Below are 22032 nucleotides of genomic sequence, written 5' to 3'. Positions count from 1 at the left end.
TCAAAAGCGGGAATGTGTAGAGAAGAAACGTTTGCTCTGCTGTTCACATAGCCGGTGTGTTTTAAAGCAGGAAGCATGAGTGATCAGCTGAAGCAGGTGATTGAAGACTGGTCAGAGGAGGACGTCTCGACGTGGCTTCGTGCTGAAGGATTGGAACACCTGGTTGGTATTTTCCAGATCAACAACATCGATGGAAGAGAACTATTGCATCTCACTAAAGAAAGTCTGGCTGGTGATTTGAAAATTGGTAAGCACAGGGAAGAAGGGGCAGTCTTCAATTCTTGGTGAGTCTCCGCTGTCAGGCTTAGCTGTGCCCAGTCCTGCACAGCAGCATTCCAGGCTAGACTTTTGCCTCATTAGGAAGAAGGAAGGATTTCTTCAAGTAACTAAACCTAGCTTGTGATCATAATTTTAGACAGTGACATGTTTTTAAAATTGCTTATAGTTCATATACCTTAAAATTTACTTTTCAGAATAATATTTTGTGTTTGTATGTCCAAGTCCATGCATGTAGGTGTGGGGGGGGAGGGCAATCTCTGTGGTTACTCAGGAGCCACCACCCTGTTTTTTGAGACAGGCTCTCACATTAGCTTGGAACTCACCAGCTGGGTGAGGCTAGTTGTCCAGAAAGCCTGGTCACCTGTCACTGCACCCTCAGCACTGAGATTACAAACATGGTTTGCCATGCCTGGTCACCTGTCACTGCACCCTCAGCACTGAGATTACAAACATGGGTTGCCATGCCTGGTCACCTGTCACTGCACCCTCAGCACTGAGATTACAAACATGGGCTGCCATGCCTGGCTTTTTCACGTGCTTCCTGGGTATTGAGCTCAGATCCTCTTGCTGATGTGACAGCTGAATGACTGAGCTATCTCAGCAGTCAAAATGACTCTTCTTCATACCCTCTCATCATGGGGGAGGGCTTCTCCATCCCCCCACTAGGAGAAACTCTAGCTCCAGCTCCCGGTAGTGTCTCCTACACGTGTTTGCTTTTGTCATTAGCACCATCCAGTAGCTGTGGTTTCTCCTTTAGGCTTTGATTTGCATTTCCTCGATGACTTAGGTTGTTGCCTAAATGTATTTATTTGGATTGCTCTGGCAACATCCCCTAAACTAGGTAAGCTAATAAATAACAAATTGATTTCTTCATTCTGCCAAGTCCAAGATCAAGGTACTGGCAGGTTTGGTGTCCAGTCAGGAGGAACCTCTGACTTGTGGACAGTGCCTTTCCTACTGTCCCTTCACTTAGTGAAATGGATGAGTCCACTTTCTGGGGTCTCTTCTGATCCTGTTTGTCCAAAGCCCCACTTCTAACACCACTATGTTATTTGTAACTATGTTTCATACTTGCTCTTGGCCTAAGACTTGGAAGCAATACTGATGGGTTTCAGTATATGAATATTCTGCTTTACAGTTTGGAAAATTGGCAAATTCGATAATTAGGAACAGAATTAGAAAATATGTTCACTGGAGCATCTGGTCCTTCACATCATTCTAAAATACCTGACATTTTAGTATTATGTCAAGATCTACTGTGTTGCTCTGCCCCGTGATCCTCTTGCCTCCGTCTCTCAGTGGCTAAGATTACAGGTAGGGATGGCTACATACCAGGCCATTCTGAATTGTTGAAATGTTCTGTTTTATTTATCTTCATTATAGAAGATAACCTTTAATCTTCAAATACTGTTTTAAGCTACCAAGAATTTTCTTTAGTCTTGAATTTTAAGAAACATACCCTTTCTGTAAGACAGTAAATCTGGCTGAGACAGAATTAGAATGGGGATTGAAGACAGAAAAGGCAAACTGCTGACAGATATGCTAACGTTTGCTTTTTACATGCGGAAATGTTTGGCCTGCATTTGTCACTGTAGTTTGATTTCATGATTCCTAATGCCAGTGTAAAATCTGGATTCGCTTAGCATCCAGGGTAAGGAAGTAGCCATGCACTATAAAGTGTGTTGGAGTGTGACAGGCCAAAGCAGTGTGTCCACCGTGGTTGACACAGTTGCTAAGAGACTGAACACTGGTAAGCCTCTCAGCAGAAGGCCCTCTGTAAGTGTAGGATAAAGGGCTTTTAAACATGAGTTTCTCAATCTAGTGTTTTAACCACTTTCTAGGTTGCTAATGAAAAGCCTCATAGTACGATCCTGTCTTGAAAGCCCAGGTACTTGAGAAGGGTGTGAATGAAGTGAGCCACTGTGGGCATGTTCCCTAGCTCTGCAACCCACCTGCTGTCTCCCAGCTCTCCAGGAGTTCAGAGTCAGGGTTCACCTAAGGAATAAGGAGTATCCATCCTGATGTTGAGAGCTTTAAGGCATTTGTGAATCTGCATTTGTGAACACTACAGCCTTTGGGATACTGCGCAGTGCTGTGGGTCTTAAGCTTACGCATGATAAACTGGTGGGAATTCAGAATGGCAAGTGCAAAGAAACCACCATAGGTCAGAATTCAAATATTGAAATAATCAATCATACACTTATAAATAGGAATGAGAAGTTTTTCTCCCCCCCCCCCAGAGGTTTCACTTTTTGATTTTTTCCATTCTGAGAACTAATAAAAGACCACAAGGCATTTTTTTTTATTTCATTTTCCAGGTTCCTAGGGTTTGGATGTATATGTCTCAACATCCACATGTTATGCTTGAGTACCAGCCTGTGATACTGCAGGGAGATGACAGAGTGACAGAGCTTTAGGAGCTGAGACTCAGAGCAACCAAGTTAGGTCATTGTATCCCTCTGAAGAGACACTGGGTCCCCTTTCCCTTCCCTTCCTCTTGCTCCTGGCTTCATCACTGAGTGTTCCCTCTACGCTCTCCTGCCTCTCAGCAGCCCAAAAAGGAAGTGGAGCCAACTCATCCATGGACTCTAACGGAACCAAAGTCCACCCCTCCACCTTTGGGTCTGCTGAGTATTGCGTCCAGTAGCAGAAGGCTAACTATTGAGCATATTGGTGAAAACTAATACAAAGTTCTTTTCCAGTTTTATTTATGCTTCACCTGTCTCACTCCCTTAAGTTTTGAAAGTGTGTTTCACTTCCTAGCAATACTTCATTTTACAGACCTTCCACTTGCGGCCTAAACGTAACACACATACTCTTTCAGAATCCCTAGGGCTGCGCAGCAAAGTGTTGAGGAGCATTGAAGAGCTCAGGACCAGGGCGGACTCCCTTTCTTCTGGGATCCCTGATGAGTTTATCTGTCCAATAACTAGAGAGCTGATGAAGGACCCCGTCATCGCATCGGGTATGTGAGGTGACACGCCACATAGAGGATGAGGGGGCACTTGGCACAAGTGTGTTTAAATTTAGGCTGTGTTCAAAATCCCATTTTGTTTCTCATCAGTAGGGTTTTTTCTTCTTCAAAAAACATTAGATCCAAAGTAAATAATTTTACACTGTATATTTTGTACAGTTTATTTTATAATAAACTGGACACCACAAATTTAGAATTGAGACAAAAAGATTAAGTGTAGAAATTTCACTTAAATTTATGTGGATACCAGATGTAAAGACTATGTGTGTGTGTGTGTGTGTGTGTGTGTGTGTGTGTGTGTGTGTGTGTGTGCAGGTGTGCATGTACACACAGAGGAGGACGCTGGGTGACTTTCCTCTCACTGGAAGCTTGATTAGGCTAGGCAGGCTGCTCAGTGAACTCCCAGAATCCACCTGTTTCTCACTCTGGTGCTGGAGTTACAGGCATGCATAGCCATCGCAGGCTTTTATGTGAGGACTAGTGGCAGCTCCCTTACTGGCTGAGCCACCTTCCCAGCCCTCAAGATTTGAGATAACTGCCTAGATCACCTACCTTTTGATGTGTCTATCATGCACTTTAAAGACTGAGACACCGGAATGTAAAGATTATGATGTTGGAACATTTGATACTTGTTTCTGCACCGGTATACAGACATGCTCAGCAGAATGTTTTTGATTGACTTGTCTTGTTGCATATGTCAGTAACCCATTCCTCTTTATTGCTGGATAGTGTTGCAGCAATATATATACCTATATATATCACAATTTATCCATTAGCTGGCAGTGGGCTCTCATGTCTGAAGCTGTCATGACATCTTATGCACTGATCTTTGTCTAGACAGAACTCATTTCTTGTGATAAAATATTTAGGAGTGGAATTTCTGGGTTGTTTACCTGCCGAAATGTTTCTCAGGGTGGATGCAGCATTTTAAGTTCATGACTGGGAATTCCAGTTTCTGCCCACATTTGCAGATGGTATTGCTAGTTGTTCTGATCCCACCCAACAGGTATGCAGTGGTGCCGGTTGTACCTTTAATCTCACCACAATGAAGGATCTTTCCATAGGCGGCTTTTCTACTATGTCTTCCACAGCATATACCCTCTTTCCCTTTCTTCATTTTGTACTGAATTACCAGTTTGTTTTCCAAATGTGTCTTTTGTCAGGCAATTCAGTATATATTTTCTCTGTGGTGTCTTTGAAAAATGTGTTTAATTTCGATGGAGTCCACTATACCATTTTTCATCGTGAGTCATCATTTTTTAGTCCTAAGAAGCCTGCCTGTCAAGATTCCAGGACTTAGCATGCTTTACCCCAGACACATTATAGTTTTTAGGCCCGTGGTTAATTTTGAGCTAATTTTTGAATATCTCCCGTTTCCGGTGGATTCCTGTTATCTCAGTTCACTCACTAACAAGTTCTTCCCCAAAGCAGATGACTGTCCATTGAAGGTTGACTCCCAGGATCGGTGTGTTATCTTTATGTCTGATCTTGTGTCAGTCAACCCTTGACTGCTGCTGCTTTATAGTGGGTCTGGAGTCAGGTCAGTGAGTCTGCCCGTTTGGTCCCTACATCAGATGTTACATCGCTTTCTTCATGGCAGCAGATTGCTGGGGTTTTTACTAGGATGGTGTTTAATCCGGAGAGGAACTGGGAATATAACTTGCTAGTTATGAGGGACTTTTCTGTCTCCTAGCAGTGCTGTTTTGCTATATAGATTTTTACATAACTTTCCTTTGTTAAAATTACTTGGTATTTTCTAATACTGTGATTTTATAAGTTTTATTGTAGTGTCTGTGCTGCTGATGTTATGTTCAGGAAGCAGTCTCCTTTACCAATTCATTCAAGGGTACTTCCCACTTTCTCTTCTAAAAGGTTCAGTGTGTCTGGATTTATGTTGAGGTCTTTGATTCATTTGGATTTAAGTTTTGTGTATGGGGATAGACATGGATCTATCTGCAGTCTTCTACATGCCAGCATCCAGTTATGCCAGCACCATTTGTTGAAGATACTTTCTTTATTCCATTGTATAATTTTAGCTTCCTTGTCAAAAACCAGGTGTTTATAGGTGTGTGGGCTAATATCAGGGTCTTCAATTTGATTCAAATGGTTTATTTTTGTGCCAATACCAAGCTGTTTTCAGGAGTATAGCTCTATAATAGAGCTTGAAGTCAGGGATGGTGATGCCTCCAGAAGTTCTTTTATTGTACAGGGTTGTTTAGGCTGTCCTGGGTTTTTTGTTTTTCCATGTAACGTTGAGTATTGCCCTTATAAGATCTGTGAAGAATTGTGCTGGTTTTTTTATGGAGATTGCACTGAATCTGTAGATTTCTTTCGGTAAAATTACCATTTTTACTATGTTGATCCTACCTATCAAAGAGGATGGGGCGTATTTCCATTTTCTGATATCTTCTTTAAAGACCTGTAGTTCTTGTTATACAGGTGTTTTGTTTTGTTAGAGTAACCCCAAGATAGTTTATGTTATTTGTGGCTATTGTGAAGGGTAATATTTCTCTGATTTCCTTCTCACTCAGTTTGTCTTCTGTATATAGGAGAGCTATTGATTTTTTTAAGTTAATCTTGTATCTTGCTACATTACTGAAGGTGTTTAGCAGTTGTAGGAGTTCTCTGATAGAATTTTTTGGGGTCAGTTATATATACTATCATAGCATCAGCAAATAGCAAAAGTTTGACTTCTTCCCTTACAATTTGTATCCCTTTGATCTTCTTTTGTTGTCTTATTGCTATGGCTAGAATTTCAAGTACTATGTTGAATACATATGGAGAGAATGGACAACCTTGTCTTGTTTCTGATTTTAGTGGGATAGGTTCGAGTTTCTCTCCATTTAGTTTGATGTTAGCTGTTATGTTATTGTATATTGCCTTTATTATGTTTAGGTATGTTTCTTGTATCCCTGTTCTCTCCAAGACCTTTATCATGAAAGAGTGTTGAATTTTGTTGAAGTCTTTTTCAGCATCTAGTGATGATGATCCTGCATTTGTAAAAGAAATATTAATAAGCTTAAACCACAAATCAAGCCCCACACACAGATAGTGGGAGACTTCAATACCCCATTCTCACCACTGGACAGATCTGCCAGACAGAAGCTTAACAGAGAAATGAGGGAAATAACATGTTATGACTCAATTAGACTTAACTGACATATATAGATCATTCCACCCAAACACAAAAGAATATATTTTCTTTTCAGCACCACATGGAACATACTCGGTAATAAAGCAAACCTCGGTAGATACTAAAAAAATGGAATAAACTTCTGTCCTCTATCAGATCAACACAGCTTCAAATTGAATTCAACAGTAACATTAATTTCAGAAAGCCCACAAACACTAGGAAATTGAACAATGATCACTTAAGGAAGAAATAAGAAATAAAAAGACTTCCTAAAATTTAATGAAAATGACCGCACAACATACCCAAACTTACGGGAAACAATAAAAACAGTGCTGAGAAAAAAGCTCATAGTACTAAATGCCTACATAAAGAATCAATGAGACAAAGAGTTGGTTCTTTAGATTTTTTTCTTTGGGTTTGTTTATATGGTGGATTACATTGACAGGTTTTTTGTATGTTGAACCATCCTGCATTTCTGGGATGAATCCTACTTGGTCATGGTGAATGATTTTTCTGATGTGTTCTTGAATTCAGTTCTGTGCCTTTGAGTTGGACGACTTCTTCTATCTGTATCATTCTTAGGTTAGGTCTTTTAATGGTATCCCATATTTCCTGCATGTTTTATGTTAATGATTTTTTCTGATTTAAAATTTTCTTTGATGAATCTATTTCCTCCAAGTTCTCTTCAATGCCTGACAGGTATCCTCTTAAAAATACCTTCATTCAAGAAGTACTATAGCAAGAAAGTTTTAGGTACACTTAATTTGCTTTCCCTCTAGAAATTCAAGTCTAGGAATGGGAAAAGTACGAAATGAAAAATAGGGACTAGGGCTGGTCAAGGCCAATGGCCTGAATTTGACCGCTAGGACTTACATGGTGAGAGGCAAGGTCATCTCCACAAGCTGTCCTCCAACCTCCACATGTCCTCTACCCCCATACACAAATAACTGCAATAGAAACTAAATGGGAATGTACCAATTTAAATAATCCAAGATCTTATGTGGGTGCATGCTGTAGTGCATGTGGATACATGAAAGGTCAGAGGACAGCCCCTGCTTTTGGTCCTCACCTTCCACCTTTCTATCTCAACTGTGTCCACCAAGCTTCTGTGGCTTCTCCTGTCTCCAACTATGATACCACAGGAGCATGACCATGCCCTACTATACCTGGCTTTACATGGCTCTTGGCATCCAAACTCGAATCTTCAAGTGTGTTACCACTGAGCCATCCCCCCCCCCCCAAGTCTTCTCCAGGAACTTGTCATTTTAGAAGTTTTCTTCATTCTGTGGAAAGTTTAGAGTCCTTAAGTCAGGGCTGCTGATGTAGCTCTATGGTATCACTTGCCTTACTTGTATCAGGCCTGCTGGGTATGACCCTCAGACCTACACACACATAAAAGATGAAACTTTAAAATGTAGGGGAAATAGGCAACCAAGAAAAAAAAGGTTTTCCTGGTAACATGATTGAACTCAATTACCTATCATTGAATTTCACTTCATATGCAAATTTAACTGGAAAATCACCAGCTGCACCTGTTTTTTGTTCTTTCTTCAGGGACTTGAGGTTTCTGGGAGGCAGTATAGTCTGGGTGGTGAACCTTGGAGTTCTGTGTGGACCCCTTGGTGGTGAACCTTGAAGTTCTGCTCTGGGAGGAACTCTGGTAGGACAGCTTGAAACCTGATGTGTGTGGATATATGTGTATATGCATGTTGGCATCTGTGATGATTCCCTCAATCTCTTAGACTGAGGCAGGTTCTCTCAGTAGAGAATGTGTAAAGCTTACTGATATGAAAAACCTTAAATATGGGTGTAGGAGAGAAGAGATTATTAGTTAATTTGTGATTTATTTATATAATAAATAGGAATCAAATGGACACTACCTATAATGGTTTTATTCTTTTAAAAAAAAGTGTAACCAGTGGATCAAAACAAATTCCTGCCTGGCAGTGGTGATACATGCCTTTAATCTCAGCACTCAGGAGGCAAAGGCAGATGGATCTCTGAGTTCAAGGCTAGCCTGATCTACAGAGCAAGTTCCAGGACAGCTAGGTGATGTCTGAGTTTCTTTCCAGACTGAATCCACAGACCTTAGTCACAGATAAACACACTAAGGCTTATATTAATAATAAACTGTTTGGCCAATGGCTCAGACTTCTTATTGGCTAACTCTCTCTTAATTATTAACCTGTTTCTATTAATCTATGTATTTCTACTTGCTCTTGGCTTACCAGAGAATGCCAGGACCTCTTCCTGCCTTAACAGCTACATGGCATCTCCTGGCGACTCTCTGTTCTCTTCCCAGCCTTCTTGTCTGGCAGCCCCGCCTACACTTCCTGTCTGGCTACATCCTGCCTGTCCATTGGCCAAAACAGCTTTATTCATCCACCAATAATAGAAACATATTCACAGCATACAAAAGGACTTCTCCCATCATCTCCTCTTTTCTGTCTAAATAAAAAGGTTTTAACTTTAACATAGTAAAATTATATATAATGAAACAATTATCAAGTAAGAATTATAGTTATATTTAGTTCATAAACATTTAGCAAAATTTAAAGAAAATACTCTATCATGTATCCTATCTTTGTGAGCCTAAAGTTTTATATGTAACTTAAGAAAAACCATAAACAATAACCATCTGTCTTAAACTCCATCAAAGACCTCAGAGGGATAATATGCAAACTCTAGAATTGACAGAGACATTTTGCTGCCTGGACAGTCACCCAAAGATTTTCTGTAACATTGGGGCATCCATCTTAAGCCTATAGGCCTAGAGTGTCAGTCAGACTTCTCAGCAAAGCAGGAAATTTGAAACTGTCCCGCCTGTATTGGCAGTTTGTCAGGCATTTTTCTCTGTGTCCTGCAGAATATCTGGCAGACTCTTCCATAAAGCAGGATCCCTGAAGTACTGTTCCATCTTGTTTTGGCAAGTTCAGCAGTCACTTTCCTGTGGGTCCTGCATGTCCAGTTTGGACAAGAGCAGTTTCTCATCCAGTAGGCCAGTTTTGGCATATTGAAGGCAAACTCCATAACAAGTTTCTTTGATGCCCATCGTCCTCTCTAATGTAATTGGTGCTGCCAGGAGCAGTTGTGTCTCATTGTCATGAAAAACCCTAGTAAACCATTTTAAATGCCATATTCTGTAGGCCATTGAATGGTTTTGAAGAATATCTATTTATTTGAAATATATCTCTGTATATCTAGAAAATCTAATTAACATGATTATGTTTTGACTACTATAGGTGACTATAATCTGTATTTTATTATTCATTAGCTTTTTAAAAGAGCTGTATAATCACAATATCTAAACAAGAATAGCAATATACATATAACAAAATTGACTTTGAATTTGTATCAGTAAACCAAAATCCATACCAATACAAAGTATCCATTTCTGTATCATATTCCCTTTTTTCCTTAGAAAGAGAATGGCTCTGATCATTATCATCTATAACCAACCCCATTTAAAAGAAAGCAAACATTTATAAATATTTTGGAATTTGGGCATAGTTCTCTCCAAACTGCTTCCTGTTGTTTGGGGGCGCTGTCAATCTTAAGGGGATCCTGAGAAAACCCAGAAACCTGACCAAATCCTGGCTGTTGTAGTCTGCAAGGCTGCATCCTCCCAGCGATTTTGGATGTTGGATCACCTGGGCCACTGCTTCAAGGGCGTATTGCTTGATCAAACCACATTAGTCTAGAAGGAATCCACAGCTTTTCATCTTCTGTGGAAACAAAAGCAGGACCTCTTTTCCAAAGTAACATGTCTTTAGACTTAAATTTTGAAGTCAAGAATTTTTCAAAATATATACATTGGATTAATCCAGCAGCATTTATAATCAAATGTCTTTTATCAGCTGTTGGTCCTTCCTCAGCAGCCAAATTCAAAGATAACACAATAACATACCGTATCCAGACTGTCTGTGTCTCTTTTTTTAAAAACTCTTATTTCTTTTATTTTTAGTTTTTGGCTTTTTGAGACAGGGTTTCTCTGTGTAACTTTGGCTCTCCGTGAACTCACTCTGTAGACCAGGCTGGCCTTGAACTCACAGAGATCTGCTTGCCTCTGTTTCCGTTTAGAGGTTTTCCTTCATCTGAATCAGTCTTTGCTGTATATCTCTTTCTTTTTCTGATCATGACTCTTTAATTTGCTAAACAGGATGGCTAAGATTAAAGCGGCAGCTAGTCCCACCCTATTAGCTTTCTGAGAGTAGCTTCATGGTGGAGTACTGGTGGGAGCCATTCTTATTGCCACAACTCCTCAGAGTTTCTAGGTTCACGCCACCACCAAGAAGCATGCTGCCAGCTGCTCATAAATACCATCTAATTGTTTGGTAGCAGGGCCTCTTAAAAGAGCTTTGCAGTTTTTGCTGCTAACCCTGAGCCAGGAAGCCTCTCTTAGAGCAGCTCTGCCTCTAGCAAACAGCCCACCAGAGAAAATGCTGCTACCAAGAAGCTGTGCATGCCTCTGCTCTTTTGTTCTTAAAAATCCCTTTTTAAGCTTTTGTCAGGTTTTACGTGGAAATTCTCACCCCATATCTGGACACCATTAGAAGATAGAGTTTCTTTTCCTTCCAGGTCCTGCCACACTTCCATCCCAAATAAACACATAGTGGGTCATATTAATTATAAACTGGCCATTGGCTCAGGCTTCTTACTGGCTAGCTTTCTCATAATTATTAACCTATTTCTATTAATCTATGTATTTCCATGTGGTCTTGACTTACCAGTGATTCCCAAGCCGCTTTCTTCCTCAGCAGCTACTAAGCATCTCCCTGTTCTCCTCTGTGTCCCTCTTCCCAGCATTCTCCTAGTCTGGTAGCCCCACCTACATTTCCTTCCTGGCTATTGGCCAATCAGTATTTAGTCACCAACCAATAAGAGAAACATATATTCACAGCATACAGAAGGACATCCCCCATCAGCCAGGACTACACAGAGAAACACTGCCAGGAAAAAAAGAGAAGAAAGTCCTAAAAGCAGTTTTGGTAGTGAAAGAATCTGTGATCCATAGAGATAAAGGTTGAGCTAAGTTCAGCATACTCTACCTGCAGTGTGAAACAAGACAGTTGCAGCTAAAAGAAGGGGTTCTGAAGAGCCAGGATCCCAGGAAAGCATGAGAAGAACACTGTCTAACACTGAAGACCTCACCTCAGTAAAATGTGGCCAGTACAGCTCCCACAAAGCAGCCCCAGGCAGTAGGAAGAGTGTGCACAGTAACAGACTTGTTCACACCTCTGAGCAGAGCACTGGCAAGGAGACGGACATGAGAAACAGAACAGACTTTGAAACTCCCAAACAGAAACTTTAGCTTATGAATGCAAAGCCTCCCTAGATGTCAGTTTTTTGTACACACTGCCAGAGGCAACACAAAGTATTTTGTTAGTGCGGTAGATGACAGACATTTTTAAAAGGTCCTTCACCTGAGCTAGAATACACTTAGCATGTCTCTCTAGCCTGTGCACAGGAATCAGTCAGTATGGATCTGACAGTAGTGCTCAGTAGTGAAACTAAACTCCACATACTTTATCACTAAACAGTGGATGTGATGGGAATGAGGTCAGTTCAGCACCAGTGCAGCAAGCTTGTAGACTCCAGAATCTATCCAACCACTGGAACCTCAGCCCTGCCTGCACCTAGAGGACCAATCACCAGAGCCACAGCCCCCAACTACACCAATTGGAGGAAGAGACCTCCTGAAGCACAGGCTCCACCTGTACCAATGGAGGAAGAGAGGGGTGGACAACAGCATAGAGCACACTCAGCAACATAAACAGAATAGGGCACCAGCAGAGACTAGTGTTCTCCGAGAGCAAGACGTGAACATCCCAACACAGTGAAGCAGAAGAAAACAACCTTAAAATATCTTTATGAAGATGATGGCGGCCCTTAAAGAAGAAATGAAAAATTCCCTTAAAGAAGTGGACAAAAATTGAAAGAAATAAACAAATCCCTTAAAGAAAACCAGGAAAAAGCAATCACACAGGTGAAGGCAATGGTTCAAGACTTAAAAACTGAAATAGAAGCAATAAAGAAAACACAAACTGAGGAAATTCTGGAGATGGAAAATAAGGGTTAACAATCAGGATGTATAGATGCAAGCATAGACAACTGGACCAAAACAGAAAAAGTCCCCTCACCATAATAATCAAAACACTAAACATACAGAATTAAGAGAGAATATTAAGAGCTGCAAGGGAAAAAGGCCAAGTAACATATAAAGCAGTCCTATCAGAGTTACACCCAATTCCTCAATGCACACAATGGAAGCCAGACGGTCCTGGACAGAGTTCTGCAGACCATGGGTGCCAGCCCAGACTACTATACCCAGCAAAGCTTTCAATAACCATAGACAAAACAAGATATTCCATGACAAAACCAGATTTAAACAATACCTATCCACAAATCCAGCCCTACAGGAAGTACTAGAAGAAAACCTCCAACTCAAGGAAGTTAGCTATATCCACAAAAAACACAGGCAGAAGACAATCTGACACCAGCAAATCCCAAAGAAGGGAAACACACACAATAGTACTACCTACCACTAACAACAACAACAAAATAATAGGAAGTAGCAGTCACTGGTCATTAATATCCCTTAATATCAATTTGGACTCAATTTGCCTATAAAAAGGAACAGGCTAACAGACTGGATATGAAAACAGAATCCAACCTTCTGATGCATACAACAAACACACCTCAACCTCACAGACATTACCTTAGAGTTAAGGATTTGGAAACGATTTTCCAATCAAATGGACCTAAAAAGCTGGAGTGACTATCCTAATATCTAAGAAAATAGACATCAAACCAAAATTAGTCAAAAGAGAAGAAGGACATTTCATAGTCATTGTAGAAAAAAAATCCATCAAGACAAATTCTCAGTTTTGAAGTCTGTGCCCCAAATACGAGTGCACCCTCATTTGTGAGCCACCACAGTGTTTCTGGGAATTGAACTCAGGACCTCTGTAAGAGCAGCCAGTGCTCTTAACCTCTGAGCCATCTCCAGCCCCAAGGGCACGCTCATTTGTAAAAGAAATATTACTAAAGTTTAAATCACACATCAAGCCCCCCACACACACAGTGGGAGACTTTAAACACTCTAGTCTCACCACTGGACAGGTCTACCAAACAGAAACTTAACAGAGAAATAAAGAAATTAACTAATCTTATGACTCAAATGGGATTAATAGACATTTATAGAAAACTTGTACAGTCACTTTGGGAATCAGTATGACGGTTTCTCCGAAAAGTGGGAATCAGTCTACTTCAAGAACCAGCAATACCACTTTTGGGCATATACCCAAAGAGTGCACACTCACACCGAAAGGACATTTGCTCAACTATGTTTACAGCATCATTATTCGTAATAGCCAGAACCTGGAAACAATCTAGATGCCCCTCAACCAAAGGATGGATAAAGGAAAAGTGGAGTACTACTCAGAGGTAAAAAACAATGACATCTTGAAATTTGCAGACAAATGGATGGAACTAGCAAAAGCCATCCTGAGTGAGGTAACCCAGATCCAAAAAGACAAACATGGTATGTACTCACTCATAAGTGGATATTAGACATAGAGCAAAGGACAACCAGCCTATAATCCACAGCCCCAGGGAAGCTAGGAAACAAAGAGGCCCCTAAGAGAGACATACATGGATCCACCCAGGAAAAATGAGATCTCATGCGTAAACTGAGAGTGTGCAGGCCAGGGGGGGGAGGGGAGGAGAGAAAAGGAGTGGGGAAAAGCATAGCTCAATAGAAACAAAAGAAAGAAACCCCAATAAAATGGAGTTTTTCTGGCTCAAGCTATTGTTACAACTCAACATTTGGCCATTAGAAATGGGCAGATAAGCTTGGTACATGCCTGTAATTCCACCAGTGTGGAGATAGGATTGCTGCAAGTTTGAGGTCAGCCTGGGCTACAATGTGAAATCATGTCTAAAAAACAAAAAGGCAAATAGTTTGAATAAAGTTTTTACAACTGGGCAATATGCACAGTATCACTATGGTCTTTAGTAGAATACAACTCAGAACCACGCAGCAATCATGTTAACTGATGGCTTAGTCTCAAAACATTGGGGAAAATAAAAACTTACTAAAAAGTTGGGAAATAAATGCTTGCAAAATGGACGGAATTGGAATCTTATACTGTTGGTGAGATTTTAAGATGCTGGCTGTTGTTGAAACAAACTTGGCAGTTTTCCAAAAACTTACAACATAGTTCTAACTCCTAGGTAGGGTTGTACGTGTGTGTGTGTGTGTGTGTGTGTGTGTGTGTGTGTGTGTGTGTGTGTGTGTGTGTCCATTCATCCAGGTTTACAGGAGAAGCTGGGTACAGATAGTAGCATTGAGAATACTCACAACATGGAAACAGTTCAAATTTGCTTCTGTCAACAGAAGGGATACGTAACAATGTAAAGCTATATAATAGAATTGACTAGCTGTGAAATGCCAAAAAAAAAAAAAAAACTGTAATCACAGCTGAAGCTCAACAGGGTGGTGCAAGACTAGTTTCCATGGGGAGGCAGAGGAAGGCAAGTTCAAGGCCCTATTTCCAACAGTCACCGGTTTCGTAGACTGAGCAGAGAAGCAGGCATTTCAGCCCAGGTGAAAACTGTACACGTTCAGCAATGAACGCACTACAGCAGAAACCCCAGGATCACACTGGCCTCCCTCCTGAGCGCTGGGTTCGGGGGTTTGCATCCCTTTGCCCTGCTCCGAGACTCCGGTCTTCACATGTGTGAAAGAAAGCAAACTGCTGAGCAAACAGGACATAAAAATGGTGGTGATTTTCCTCCTCCACGCCATCTTCTGTTGTCTTTGACTCCAAGGCCGTTTGATACCTTGAAGGGTTTCGCCGAGTTACTCCTGAGGCTCTTTTCTTCCCTTTCCTTCCCAAATTTATCTTCATACCACTCTGTCCCCTTTTCCGATCATAGTTTCTGAACTTCAACATGGCCCTGGTCTCAGCTGTTGTGTTTTGACAGAGCGCACCCCAAGCTTAGTACACCTTCAGGGGTACAAGCCAGCTGTTGTGGTTCATGTATTTTAGACATGGTGCAGGCAAAGAAAGAAGACCATTTAACTCACAATAGCTACTGTGGTTTGTATAGCGCAGTTCATTTACTAATCCTAATTCCCGGTCTTTACCTGAAGCAATGTGCTTTGTTTTTCAGATGGCTATTCCTATGAGAGAGAAGCAATGGAAAACTGGATCCACAAAAAGAAGCGCACAAGCCCCATGACAAACTTGGTTCTTCCTTCATTGATATTGACACCAAACAGGACTCTGAAAATGGCCATCAATCGATGGCTAGAGACACATCAGAAATAAAATTGTTCATATGGTATCGGGTACATTTTTTTCAGTGATGTCATTCAGTGCTAACCAGGCATTCCAAAAGCAAAATAGAAAGAAAATATATGTTAAATTCAGTTACTTTAAAAACTGTCTATTATTATTCTTCCAACAAAGAATTATACATCTAATGTCATTGCTGTTTCTATAAAAGTGAAAATATTTTTGCAATAATGGGAAAGTGTGTAGAAATAAAACTTTACTGTGACTTTAAATTGCAATACCTAAATATGTTATTAGATGCAGCCCACACCCAATAGCAGCCACACCCTTGAGTAGTCTAGAGTCTATGGATGTTTCCATCTTGGATAACAGCTATTCAATAGTTTTCAGCGACCTTTATAATAGAATTTTCACAATATAATTGTAAATTGTTTAATAAATTGGAAAAAAATCACTCCAGGCATGTTGAATAGCAATTTTGTTGGGTTCTAAATTTGTGTAGTATAAGGATTTTTTTCTCCATTATTAAACCTAGGTTATAAACTAGGTCAGATAATTAGATTAACTTTGCTGAAAAATCAAGTGGCAAACCACCTTCCTTTTAAAACTTGGAATTTTTAGGCATTCCCAGTATGTGAGAACCTACATCCAGACAGTTAGCACCTGCTACACCGTGAGCACTGTATCTTCACTACTACGCAGGAACTGAAGTTCAGGAAAGTGGTGTGTGCTGGCCTCTCGGAACCCTGGCTAGTTGTTGCCCAGAGTGGAGCCATCACTGGGAGGCTTACTGCACCCAAACTGTCAGGGCAGGGAGCAGAACACTGTTTTTAGCCCTTGTCCTGTTCACTCAGGCCCCCAAACACTCACAGCATATCTAAGGGCATTAGAATTAAGAAATAAGGCCATACTCTGGGAATCCCGGGTATGTACCTGACCAGTGTCCATGGCATGGCCAGTATTTGATAAAGTCTCTTATCTACTAAAATTTATTCTTGGTCGCAGACTGGTGAACCTTTGAACAGCCCCAGACCACACGGCACCAGGGCTGCATCGGAGAGCTCTTTCTAGATGCAGCACTGAATCTCATTAGTTAGGGTTTATAAAGACAGAATTCACAAGGCATGTACTTCCCACATTCATGCAACCAGGGGCAAGCACATATCCTGATGTAATCAGACACCCTTCCTGCCTACATGCAGTCAGGGCCAAGCAAGCTTGTTTACAGAAGGGAAAACACAAGGTTTGTACAAGACCAGGCAATTAGAAGAACAGCCCCAGCATTCCAGGAAGTTATCCGTCCTTGGGTAAGTGGGGCTTACAGGTTAGAGGCATTTGTGTTTCATAGTTCTCTTAAGCACGGTAATTTTAAACGTTTAAACATAATGTCTGCTTTCACAGAGACTGGCTTCTTTATCTAATGCAGCTTTGCCTTCATCTCTAATGTTTTTTGTGTTAATTTATTTATGCTTGTGGTTTTGAGACTAGTTTTTGCTCTGTTGCCTAGAATGGCCCTGCACTGGCCATGTGACGTGGGTTGGTTGACATTTGCTATTCTGCTTCTGTCTCCTGTATGCAGATATGACAATGTCATCATACGCTGCCCCAGCCTCATTACTGACATCTGACTCACCGAGTCAAACTCCGTTAGTTTTTCTTTCCGTGGCTCACTTGAGACTGGTATGTCTGGCTTTTTAAGATCATTTTTTAAGATTGTATTTTACCTGGATGTGGTGGCACAGGCCTTAAATCTGTGAGCTGGAGGCTAGCTACGTCTATATAGTGAGTTCTAGGCCAGGCAGGGTTATAAAGGGACACCTTTTTTGTTTGTTTGTTTGTTTCTCAAGACAGGGTTTCTCTGTATTGTTTTGGAGGCTATCCTGGAACTCACTCTGTAGACCAGGCTGGCCTCGGAACTCACTGAGATACACCTGCTTCTGCCTCTGGAGTGCTGGGATTATAGGTGTGTGCCACCGCTGCCCAGCAGGACCACCTTTTTCAAAAACAAAAAAACCAATTTTATTTTATTTCATGTATTTTTCCTGCAGTTGTATATTTGCGCCACACAAGTGTCTGGTACCTCAGAAGTCAGAAGAAGAAATGGGGCCCCCAGGAACTGGAAACTGTTACGTTTCAAACCTGGTTCCAAAGACTGAGGTGCCCATTTAAACATATCAAAGTGGACCTGGCCTCCAGGTTCTCCCAGCATCCCTCAGTCCTTACCTGTTACAGGGTATGGCTGGCAAACCCTGCCCTCCACTTCTTCCAGAGGCTCTTCCCCACACAATCCAGACATTTTGGTTACCTGCCTTTTGGACCTGTGGCCTCCTGGCTGCTGTACCTGATTCCCCTCTCTCCTTTCTCCCCATATGACACAGCTCAGGCTGGTCATGTCCACTCTGGACTCTCCCAGATGTCCCCGCCTCTTCTTATGCTCTCCCGCATTTCTATAATAAATTTTCTCCACCTCACCCCGCCCCCAGCTAAGGTTGGTTTGGGACACTATGTGGATGTTCAGATTTTCTGGCACAGGTAAGTCTTGGTGGCACTTACCTGCAATTCAGGAGGATCCTGAATTCAAAGTCACCTTCAGCTACGTGCCTGTTAGAAGCTAGCCTGGGACACTTGACAGCCTGTTCTCATAATAAGGCTAAACACACAAAACCAACCAAGCAAACAACAATGAATGCCAAAGAAGGCAATGGAGAGTCTTATCATTCAAGAGGCTACAGGCACTGCCTGGCCTCCTGGAGGTTGGTCACCCCATGCAGACACCACTGGGTCTACTCACATGTACCCTGCAGGGATGGTCTGCAGCTTAAGATCACACACACACACACACACACACACACACACACACACACACACACACACACACACACACATCTGCATGCCTTATCCAATGCAAATGTTTCAGACCTTGGTTGCCAGGCTTGGTCATACACTAGGATGTTAATGGTACAGTATCAGTATTTGGAAGCCAGCACGGTTCACACTGTCGAGTTATAGGCTAGCTCTGGATGCATATCCATTCCCTACTCATAAAAGCAGAAACAATTTGTATAGGCTCAAGCCTATAACCTAGCCCTCAGTAGGCTAAGGCAGGCGGTTAGGTTACCATGTATTGCAACCAGCCTGCCTACTCCAAGAATGCCAGAGCCTCCTGCACTATTGAGTGAGACCTTGTCTCAAACAACATGGGTACATAGATGAAATATATGAACATATTACTGAATCAATTTTTAAAAAGGCCTAGGGGATAGCTCAGTGGGAAGGTGCCCCATCATTCATGTAGCGCCATATAAAATATTAAACATTTTTGTAAATGAGGGACTGGAGAGGTGGCTCAACAGTTAAGAGTACTGGCTGCCCTTCCAGATGACTGGGGTTCAATTCAAAGAGCCTACGAAGTAGTTCACAAGCCTTTGTCACTCCAGGTCCTGGGAATCCAGCGCCCTCTTCTGGCCTCCACAAACAGCCGAAATACAACATGGCAAACAGGATTAATTCAGAAAAAAAAAATGCTCATATAAATATTTTGTAAGTGAAAAGCACTGAGGACATTTAATTACAAGATTGTCCCAGTCTGTTGTGCATAAATAAAATACTGATTAGGAAAAAAGACCACACTGAAACTGTATTTATTTTGTTTCATAGGTAGATCCCTCCATCTATTATTGTAGAAGGGAATATATTTTATTCTACATGATTTACAGTTTAATTGTGGTGCTTTGAATTGAATTCTGTACAGAAATCATACTGTTATTTCTAACTTATTTAGGAGAGAGCCACCACTGGACCAAGTATCTCTGCATATTTTTTGTTTATATAAAGCAGCAGACTTGCTGGAATCTGGCTTTTCACATATGTTACAATCACCAAAAGTCATGCTAGAATGGGCAGTTTAAAAGCTATTATTAGATGCATTGGGGATAGAGAAATAGCTCTGTGGTTAGGAGCATTGGGTGTTCCTCTAGAGGAACCAGGTTCAATTCCCAGCACCCACATGGTGACTCATAACTATCTGTAACTCATTTCCACGGATCGCGTGGCACCAGACATGCAGGCAAAATATCCATACACATAAAATAAATGTGTTAAGGTTTCCTATAAAGCAAAACACCTGAAAACTACTAATTTTCCAAGTTCATACTTTTTGTATAAACAGGTAATGCCAAACCTACTTTTCAACAAAAGCAAAAATCAAATCCAAGACCATCTCACAAGAAGGGTCAAGACACACTCTTCCACTCCCCCACCCGCCATGCTGTGGGCCAAGGGGTTGGTTCAGGGTAGGTATGAGCAGTGCCCGGTGCCCTCTGACCTGGGGCTTCCTGAGATTTCACGTCTTGCCTGGATAATGAGCATGTCCTGTCTTTACCAAGACTAAATCAGTCAATCCTTACACAATGGTTGTTATCCAGGACAGTCAAGACAAGAACTATACATTACTCAGTACTACTTTGGTTCTCGTGGCCCATTCTTCTGTTTTAACCTTGAAATTGTGTTGAGGGCAGGAGACCCTTAGCCTTCTAGCAACATTATGAACAAAAGAGTAACCTAAATTAGTTATTTAGCTTCAGAGCTCCTTAATCTTTCCTGGCAGTTGATGGCTGTCCAGGGAAAGAGGGCCGATCTTTTGGAAGGGTCTCCACAGTTATGTTCCCTTGTTCCAGTGAGCCCCACCCACACACATAATGCACAACACCAACTGGATTTAATGGGTTAGAAAAGACGGAACCAGGGAGATGGGACAATACATGTTGATCAGCACGCAGGGGAGCTAGAAGAGGGAAGTTGGGGGTATGGTCATATATCATTGTATGCATGTATGAAATTCTTGAGAAAATTATTTTTTGAAAGTACCTGAGTATAGCAGAATATCATTAGGAATCATTTCACTGACATTTTTACCCATTGTTTGGTTCTATCCTAGGTCTCTGGGTCATCCAGCCTATGGGTCCTGGCCCTCCAGGCAGTGTCAAGGGTGGGCTCCCCATCATGTATTGGGTCTAAAGCTGGACCAACCAGTCATTGGTTGGCCACTGCTATCATTTCTGTGCCACCTTTACCCCAGCATATCTTGCAGGCAGGACAAATTGTAGGTTGAAGGTTTTGTAGCTGGGTCTTGACTGGTTCCAGGAGATGGCCAGTTCGGACTACGTATGCCCCATTACTAGGAAACTTAGCTAGTATACTCAGATTGGTGCCTAGCAGCTGATGGAAACAGATGCAGAGACCTACAGCCAAACATTAGGCAGAGCTCCAGGGATCCTGTGGAAGAGAGGGAGGAAGGATTATAGGAGCCAGTGGGGTCAAGGACACCATGAGAAAACCCACAGACTCAACTAACCGGGGCTCATAGGGGCTCACAGAGACTGAACTGACAGCCAGGGAGCCTGGATGGGACTGAACTAGGTCCATGCATGTTAGTTATGCAGCTTGTTCTTCTTGTGGGACTCTTTGACTGTCTCTGTTTTGCTGACTTTTGGGACCCGACTCCTCAATACTGGGATGCCTCATCCAGGACCGGGGCGGGGGTGGGGGGTATGCCTAGTCTTAGTGCAACTTGATATGCCATATTTGGTTGACATCCATGAGAGGCCTGCCCTTTTCTGGGTAGAAATGGATGATGAGTGGATAGGAGTGGAGTGGAGAAGGAGGGGAAACTGTGGTTGGGATGTAAATACACACACACTCTCGAAAAAATAGAAATATGCCAACAAGGATGAGGGAAATCTCACCATTAGATGAAGAACTACAGGTAGGTTATGAATTTGAGAGAGCAGAGTGATATGGGAGGGGTTGGATGAAGGACAGAGAGTTGTGGAAATATGGATACAATACGCATACGGGAAAGTCTCAAAAATTTTAAGTTAAAAAACACAAATAAAAAAATATTTCAAGTAAGAATTGTATCATGATACAACAAAACAATCTCTTGCCTGCTTTGAAACCAATCTGTGGGCATAAAGACAGACAACACACTTTTGACTGAAAGATAAATGTGCCGGAAGCACCAGCCCACCCTTTTTCCGAGCTCTGGCCTCTTACAGAGCTCAGTGCACTGCCAGTTACCAGGCTACAGAGAATCCGCTGCCAGCAGGCCGTTAGTACACACTGCTGTGTCTTGTGCTTCTTCCCTATGTAGGGAAAAGTCACTAATTACGATACTACTTCTAGAATTTCTAGGAACTCCCACTTTATTCTGAAATGAAAATGAGACATGCCCTTGTTGGCATATTGAAAGCGTTTTTCACTCGTTAGGGTAACATTAAAATGAGGCAGATAGCTGTGGAAGATATTACTGCCTACTCACCCCTGATCAATGAAGCCCAGCCCAC

At 41.7% G+C, this 22032-nt stretch overlaps 1 protein-coding gene across 4 annotated transcripts in view; it reads left to right on the top strand.

The window, feature by feature from the left end:
• Wdsub1 (WD repeat, sterile alpha motif and U-box domain containing 1) overlaps positions 1-16142 on the top strand; it is a 42996-nt gene extending 26854 nt beyond the window's left edge. For 2 of the 4 annotated variants that reach the window (XM_005068995.4, XM_040745405.1), the window contains 3 exons: positions 68-247; positions 3104-3244; positions 15564-16142. In XM_005068995.4, the coding sequence (XP_005069052.1) occupies positions 68-247; positions 3104-3244; positions 15564-15721 (479 nt within the window). In that variant the 3' untranslated portion in view covers positions 15722-16142. The remainder of the gene's footprint in view (positions 1-67; positions 248-3103; positions 3245-15563) is intronic. The other 2 variants (XM_005068994.4, XM_040745404.1) reach the window with 2 other exon arrangements.
• Positions 16143-22032: the final 5890 nt, after the last annotated feature.

Source organism: Mesocricetus auratus, unplaced genomic scaffold (genome assembly GCF_017639785.1).
Source record: "Mesocricetus auratus isolate SY011 unplaced genomic scaffold, BCM_Maur_2.0 Super-Scaffold_100004, whole genome shotgun sequence".
NCBI classification, from domain to species: Eukaryota; Metazoa; Chordata; class Mammalia; order Rodentia; family Cricetidae; genus Mesocricetus; species Mesocricetus auratus.
Note: the sequence above shows the minus strand (reverse complement) of the source record. Positions and strands in the feature narration are given on the sequence as shown.